Here is an 8737-nt window from a genome sequence, read left to right as displayed (position 1 = left end):
AATCTGGAGTCTGTGTATGTACGACTTAAGTGTGATTCGAGTGCCCATCTCTGATATAGACGTCAACGGAAAGGCCTTTGGTAAAGTCAGTCCACAAAGACTACATCACTGAAAAACCGTACAACCCAATGTCCGTTGGCACAGTGCCAATTGTTCTTTTTTCAATTGAGACAGAACTATGAGGACTTTGTCCCAGGTGATTCCTTCGTACATGTAGATGATTTTCCCTCCCCCCAAAATCATAGTGAAGGATGTCCATTCTTCATCTTTATTCATAATTTCAAATGTATAAATATTTATTTCTCCTGTAAATTGCTGCACGAAAATTAACTACCAGAATTTAGCACAATATAATTTGATTTGCATATTTGAATTCATTTGACTCTTATGTTGACATCATGGGTATGTAAAAGTATAAGAAGGGGAAACTATGTACTTATGGATGTAATAAAGAATGTGGTCAGGGATGGTGAATTATTACAGATCTGCATGCTTATTTAAGTGTCTGGATCACAGAGGGGCCACCAGAGATTGGATAGTTTCAATCATAAGATCATGCACTGTCATACAAAGAACCTTACTATCAATAGATTACCCGGAGTATACTATGCAGTTTCTCTCTTCCTGGAGGAGAGAGGGTTCTCTTGTTGGTGGGTCAGGGTGTCATAGCCCGCTTACTGGACAGACATTATTTCAGAAAACTAAGAGAATTGTGCAATTTGGAAGGGTTGCTCAGGATTGCATCTAAGGGAAGTCCAAAGAAACATTCAGGGAGAATCTGTTTAACAGTTCTCTTGATACCATAGTCATTGCCATAGAGAATATTTCATTTTATGATTTATTTTTTTAAAACATGTTCAAGTTGTCCTGTGTTCAGCTATATGTATTCTATTCATATTCATTCATTATGTGTTCATATTTACTCTCATAGATTAACCAGTGATTATGTTTATTAATACAGGCCTTAGTACCATCACTATTGTTCAAGATGGTCAAGCGCAGGAAAATAAAACTTCCAGTATAAGGTGCAATTGGCACAGAATAAAGCCTCACACCTTGCTCTCCACTGCTCAATGACAGGAACTGTTGAGTGGATGCATGGAACAATCTCTTGTCTGACAGTGGTTGACATGTCATGTCACGTTACACTGATTAACATATGCAGTCAATGCCTTACGGTGCCATTGAACGTAGAATCTGATGTTGATCATGTGAAAGCAGTTTAACAGGTTATACAGTGAGCTTTTTTATGTATCCCAATGTTGAAACACACCACTCAACGTGATTCACAAGTCAATGGCTGGATGTGCCATTTCTTCTTTACAAAACCACTGATGATCCACAGACCAGTACAGGTACTGATTTAAACCATCAGAAATTGTAAACCAAATAAATGCATTACAAATGTGTATCTTATTCCCACAACATCAAGTGCTATTGATGGGAGGAATATTAATAGGCGTTTAACTATTGAAAAAAGTATTTAAAGAAATATTTCAGAAACTATGTGCTTGTTGTTTGGCATCTAAAAATAAGGATTACCATCAGTTTGATAATCATGAAAAACCATGTATTTATTACGCATTATTTATAAGGCATCTGTCATTACCATTAATGGTCTTGCATGAATTATATTTGTTGCTTAAAATAATGCTTATTTTGCATTAAAATATTGCTTTTATCTGGCAGTACATTAATACCAATAAGCAGGTAACACTTTACAATAAGGTTACATGAATTGGCATTAACTAATGGTGTTGTTTGTGGTGTCTAACTACTGAGAAGTTAAGTACAACTTTGTTTATGTATTCATGCATCATTAATTATACATCATTAATTAATGTTAGCAAGTACATTAGGTAATGCCAATTCATATTGAAACAAATGTATCTGTTTATCCTATGCTTACTAATTAAACAAATACATTAGTAGTTAACAAATATATTAACTAATGAAAAGTCATGTTATCAACTACATTAATGCCAATTTCATTCAATATCTTAATGTAAAATGGAACCAAGACGCATAATTGTATCCTATTTCAAAATATTGTGCATTTGCAGTTGATCTTTATGATAATACACTTATGAAATTATGCAATCTTAATCAATATATCCCTGATATATTGCTTTGCTATGTTTATTTTTTCTGTGTTTTTTTGTGCAAAGGCTTGTTTACTATAAAAACAGGAATAAATATACTTCTTGGACATTTTCAATTACCAATTAGAACCACAGAGATGAAAGTGAGATTGGGTTTAGTTTTACATTTACAATATTACAATGAGTAGGAAGGCAGCACGGATGGTGCAGTGGGTAGCACTGCCACCTCACAGCAAGGAGGTCCTGGGTTTGAATCCCTGTCGGCTGGGGCCGCTCTGTGCGGGTACTCCGGTTTCCTCCCACAGTCCAAAGACATGCAGATTAGCCTGATTGGAGAGTCTAAATTGCTCATAGGTATGAGTGTGTGAGTGAATGGTGTGAAACATAACCTGCTCATGATGAATTGCTGATCATGTCATGTGTTTTAATAATTATTTGGTTTCATGCATCCTGCGGTGGGTTTCCTTAAAGCCTCTTAATGCTAAGAATGTCTTTAAATGCCTCTTATGATCATGCTTAAAATAACATGGGTTTGTTTCCCAAACACATTTGTCAGGAAAGTGTCTGTTTACTGTTGTTCACTCTTTAGTTACGAGCAGCCTAGATCACTCATTCGCAGCAAAGTGTCTCTTTAAAATCCTGATCGCAGCCGCTTGTTCTGGCAGCACTCACAATATGCATGTGCATCCCACAATAGGCTACAAAGTGGAGTAACCTCAGTCTATTCTTTCTCATGTAGCCAGTAATGTGTAGTGAGGACATTGGTTAACATGTTATCAGTGAATACCTGCCAAAGTACTAACTGATAATAAATAGCCGTGGAAGTTTTCTTTAACTGCCCATTTAAGTGCTAGACATTATAGTTTGTGAACAGACTAATTATTTTTGCTTTTGCTCAGTCCACAAATGGTTTAAGAGATTACCCTCATTTTACCATTCAGATTCAGATTCAGATATCTATCCTAGATAAGCTAAAGATTTAGAAAGAACTTGCATTTAGATGTAAATAGTTTCAATCCATATTTGGAAATTTTTATTTTAAAACAGTCATTAATCTCTCTTCATGCTGTTCAAGAGTTTCAAGATTTTCAAGTCATCAGGAAAGGCAAAAACTTAATTCCATAAGACATGACTCACTTCATTATTCTCTGGAATGTAACAGGTTAATTGGTTAAGCCCTGTGGCAGTTTCATGCTGTGAAGCAGTTTTAAAACAGTCTGAATGCTACAGAGTCACTCCTCTTGAAATCCAACACAGAGAACCATTTTGACCCAGAGAGAAGCGCAAAAGTTTCCTCAATCGGTTTATAGTCACTACCATCTCTATCTACTACTACTGATCCATTTTTTTACTAAGACGATTGATGACACTATGATACTAGTGGTCAATAGTACTTGTAGATGGTTTCTCAATTCATCAAAATCAGCAGGAGAAACCTGCAGCGTACACTCTTTGAGGGTGCCTTCTGTGAGCACTATTTTCTGTGTTACACCTGGAGCAGGTTCCCACTAGAGTAGTATGGCCTCATTGGAGTTATTGTCTGGGCAGACAAGTCCCACACTCCTCTTTGGGAAAACAGACTTTTATGTACCCAAGGTAGGGAACATTTGCCCTCCTGCATGTGTAATAGATGTATAGGGTGGGGCTCTAAATCTGTCAATATGGCACAATAAAAGGATTCTGCAATAAATCTGACAGGTTTGACTGGGTTAACCCATTAGGTAGGCTTTGGTGAACATTTAGGAGTGGTACTTACTGTCTGCCCTTTCTCTAATGTGTACTGACTCAGTTTAAAGGCAGTGGAGTGTCTTTTGCTGCCCTGTACGGTTTCTTTTCCCATCTTTGCTTCAGCTTTTGCTGTACTAGTTCTGCATTGCTACAATTCCACAAAGTGTATCCATCTTCTCGTAAAGGAAGAATAACCTGTTTGACTTTCGTTGAGGGCCAACTGTATTACCTTAACTGTATTAGCTACAGCTGTATTAACTGTTCACCATTCCTCCCTGAACAGTGTTGCATTGCACATTACCAACTAGAGTATTCTCCTGTTTTACGCTTTCATGAAGCACTGTATCCTGCAGACTCTTAATTTTGTAACTATCTGAGACAAAGACCTGTCTTTGCAGTGGCAGCAGCTATTTTTTTTTTTATGGGCCTCTGACAAAAAATGCCAACCAAGATGCAGGCACACGCACACAAATGCAGATAACCTACGCACGCACACACACGCATGCGCCCACACACAGCACCATTCGACAGATATTTTACAGACAATACTCTGGAATTTATTTGGCTCATGTGTAACTTTGATTATTGGGACACAGGCTACATCGTTTGCGATACTTTAGAACATTTGCATTAATCAAGTCAAAACCATGGAACAACATGGATGGTCATAGAATCAAATCAGCAAGTCAACAAATCAAGTAACAATAGTTGGGATGTTTACATAACTAAAGCTTAGGCCTATGCTACTCATGTGTCAGTATCAGAGGAAAAGCACCACACAATATATTCACTGAATGTGTTCTTATGCCTAATTCACTGAATGCATTTTTTACAATAAAATATGAATTAATGTATGAAAATCAGTTTCATCTTTCAACTTGTCATTATTATTTAAAAAATTAACAGTATATTACTATTTATTGCAGGTACTTATTCTTATTATGGATGTAACTCCTCCTCCAGTTACACAGACTTATTTCGTAGCTTCCTCTTTGTTAAGCGATACAATTTATACTTTCTATATCATAAGGTTTTTAAAAACAGCCCCCTGGCTTAACATTGGTGGAATGCTGAGTTTACAGCAGAAAACCAGTCCAGCAATTGAACAAACAAATCAAATTCATAGTAACTGCTGGGAGAATTAGCTTGGCTGTACATTTACATTTATGGACTAGTTGCAAGAAAACTTTCACTTTTCAGCGAAATGTAGCCAAATTTTCTCCTGAAAAAGTACAGTAGGTGTTAGAGTACAATGTTATATCTAGCTTGCTATCCTACCTACAAGGTTTCGCCGCCGTCAGGTGCAGTGATTGCAATGGGCAACTGCTACTGGGAACAGGGTTTAACTTTTCAAGAAGCCGTTCAGTTTAGGTAGTTTTGCCACCTTTCCTTTTTTATCCTTTCTTTTCTGCGACACACTTTTGTGCTTGTGAAACTTTTGTGTTTCAAGGGCATTTTCACGCTCAATATTTTAAGCATTAGACTAATATCGACACATGATCAAAACAGTTCACATTTGAAAACAGCAAACATATTTCCCGGAAACATATTTCTTGGCTTATCAGAAAATTACACCAACACTAAATGAATTAGCCTGCCACAAGTTATTTCATTGAATATTTGATACGTTATAGCCTTTTTTCAGTAAAATAGACACCCAGTATACATTGAGCATGATCACATATGGTACAAAGAAAGTGTAATAACCATGACCAAAATGAGTTTGCTTATTTAAGGATATATAAACACATATATATGAATGGTTCAAATATAAAGACCTGTTAAAAAAACGGACGTGCTGATATAAGATACGGAGAGACATGGGCCCTCCAAACCAGGGGCCCCGGTGCTGCTGCATCTGCTGTACAGTCTATATTACTGCCAGTGTGTTCCTTGACAGGCATCAGAACATGGACAGTTTTTGGGAGCATTTTCATGAAACTAGAGACTAGTGTGTGTGTCAGGTTTTGTGTTTTTTGTTACCTTACATTACTTTATTGGCATTTGGCAGACTGCCAATCTGCCAACATAGCCTTACACAACTTATAAACATAATTAACATCTTAATAGTACTAATAGTTTACAGTGTGTTAATATTAGCATCACAGTGCCCTGCATCGATTGCAATACACCAAGGATTTTATTCCTTCAAGTATATACATTTTTCTAAACTCAACCTGATGTAAAATGACACTCAAAACTCAAAACCCAGTTATTGAATGTTAACACTGCAATTTCTTCACACTTATAATCTTGTTCTCCTGGTTACAAAAAAGTTTACATCCATATGTTAATTCATGTTAATTTTACATATTCAAATATGAGATGCCTGCTCCCAGAGAGTTTAAGGTAACCTGAACTAAAATTCTATGTCAAGTCATGTTGCTGTGATATAATGTATACATATGTTGTGTAAAATATTTGTCATTTTTATTCACAGGGTCCAACATGTCATCTGCATCTTTCCAAGGAATAGTACGTCCTTTTGTAATTGCAATTCTTATACTGGGTTGTTTTTGGATTTTAATTTTTACTTATTTTTATTTCATGATTCCCACTTCCTGGCTATCAAGTCAAGCACCTGCACCAATGGTGGAACACTTTAGTTCCAAAAAGGAACAAGACCAGACTATTATACTAATCTGGATGTGGCCATTTGGTGAAGCCTATGATCTCAGCTCCTGTAGTGCTCTGCTTAACATTGATGGTTGTTACCTAACAGCAGACCAAAATATGTACAGCAAGTCAGATGGGGTTATCTTCCATCACAATGACATTAGCTGGGATTTATCCAACATGCCACAATCACAGCGCCCACCATTCCAAAAATGGGTGTGGATGAACCTAGAATCCCCCACAAATTCAAGAAGGAATCCTGCTCTCAAAAGCCTGTTCAATTTGACTATGAATTACAGGCAGGATGCTGATATTGCGATGCGTTATGCAACAATTGTTAAAACTGAGGAGAATAACTTCAAAATACCAAGCAAAAACAAGTTGGTGTGCTGGATTGTGAGCAACTGGAACCCAAGTCAGATCAGAGTGGCATACTACGATGTGTTGAAGCAATACATTGATATAGACGTCTATGGAAGGGCCTTTGAGAAACCAGTCAGCAGTCAAGACTTTGATGCCACAATTGCCAGTTGTAAATTCTATCTGTCATTCGAGAACTCAATCCACAAAGACTACATCACTGAAAAACTGTACAACCCAATGATTGTAGGCACAGTGCCAATTGTTCTTGGGCCATCAAGACAGAACTATGAGAACTTTGTCCCAGGTGATGCCTTCATACATGTAGAAGATTTTTTCTCCTCCAAAGAGCTGGCTGAACACATCCTGTTCTTGGACAAGAATGAAGACATGTACCAACGATACTTCTACTGGCGTAGACACTTCAAAGTAAAGAAGACTGATCCATTTCTCATAGGCACATGTCTTACCTGTACTTATATTAGGACACACGATAAGGAATACAAAGTTACCAGTAACCTTGACAAATGGTACTGGGGATGATAAAAAGCATAATATGTGGAATTTGCTGAAAGCTGCTTTTTTACCATATACCCAGTGCTTGTGGAGTGAAGGATGTCCATTCCTCACCCTTTTTCATAATTTCAAATATAAAAATATTTATTTCTCATGTAAAATGCTGCACTCAAATTAACTAACAGACACAGAATTTAGCATAATTTAATTTAATTTCCATAATTTAATTCATTTGAGTCTTATGGTGGCATGATGGGTATGTAAACGTATGGATGGAATAAAGAATGTGGTCAGGGATGGTGAATTATTACGGATCTGCATGCTTATACAAGTGTCTGCATCACAGAGGGGCCACCAGAGATTGGATAGTTTCAATCATAAAATCATGCACTGTCATACAAAGCACCTTACTATCACTAGATTACTGGGAGTATACTATGCAGTTTCTCTTTTCCTGGAGGAGAGAGCGGTCTCTTATTGGTGGGTCAGGGTGTCACAGCCCTCTTCCTGGCCAGACCTTATTTAAGAAAACTAAGGCTGTAACTGAAATGGCTCACTATTCACTAACCAGTAAACTTGATTGGCTGTCAGCCATCTTGTTCTAGTAGCCGAATTCAAACATTTTTGGGGCAATGGAAATATCCCACAATGCACCGTGAAATCTAGTGAACAACCGTGGTCACGAGAAAGGTGGATACGAACTACAATGCTTAGCGACCGGTATTTTCCCTAACTTTATTATACACGCATCTTTTTTTCAATCTCATTTTAAGCTGAGGGGCTATGGCATGGTACAGGTGCAATTAAAAATAAAGAACAGCTCTTCTGGGTTTTGCTACGTTGATGACAAATACTTTTCCATTCAACATTATAATTATAAAGTACAACTAGCCTACCCTAATATAACCTAACATAGTTAATGTATTAATTATTCAATAATTCAAAACCCTGTTCGCCCAGAAAGTGGCACTTAAATGCTACAATATCTCATAGTTTAGCATATGTTATGTTATAGTTGATATGTTATAGTTGACATTAACGTTATTTGTAACCAATGAGTAGGTTACTTCCAGTCTTTTGCTTAAAAGTGCCAACAGCATTCTTATAAACCCGTGTTCAAAATTTTTGCATATAAATGTGTAGGGGGGATCTGTTGTAGATGTTTACTCGATGAAAATGTGCTCTTAAAAAAGAACACATAAAATAAGCCATGTAGTTTAATCTTGAAAAAAATATAGGTTTTCAAAAAAAAAAGAAAATTAGCTACAAATTGAACGCCGCAGGGTTAAGTGAGCTGCATCTTGACTATGTTTTAAGAACCGGCTATGTGATATGTTTGTCAAAGTTTTTGTGGCTATATGCAGCAGCGCATAGCCTATGTGCTGACACTGTTCGATTGCAAAAGATGACATCTG

General features: G+C 36.9%; 1 protein-coding gene across 2 annotated transcripts in view; it reads left to right on the top strand.

Annotated features, from left to right (window-relative positions):
• LOC133129166 (4-galactosyl-N-acetylglucosaminide 3-alpha-L-fucosyltransferase 9-like) overlaps positions 1 to 7571 on the top strand; it is a 34452-nt gene extending 26881 nt beyond the window's left edge. Inside the window, exons 1-2 of one of the 2 annotated variants that reach the window (XM_061243053.1) lie at positions 1294 to 1355; positions 6271 to 7571. In XM_061243053.1, the coding sequence (XP_061099037.1) occupies positions 6279 to 7349 (1071 nt within the window). In that variant the 5' untranslated portion in view covers positions 1294 to 1355; positions 6271 to 6278 and the 3' untranslated portion in view covers positions 7350 to 7571. Of the gene's footprint in view, positions 1 to 1293; positions 1356 to 6270 lie in introns of those variants that run through there. The other variant, XM_061243052.1, reaches the window with a different exon arrangement.
• Positions 7572 to 8737: the final 1166 nt, after the last annotated feature.

This window comes from Conger conger, chromosome 5, assembly GCF_963514075.1.
Source record: "Conger conger chromosome 5, fConCon1.1, whole genome shotgun sequence".
In the NCBI taxonomy this organism is placed as follows: domain Eukaryota; kingdom Metazoa; phylum Chordata; class Actinopteri; order Anguilliformes; family Congridae; genus Conger; species Conger conger.
This window is presented reverse-complemented; position numbering and strand designations above follow the sequence as displayed.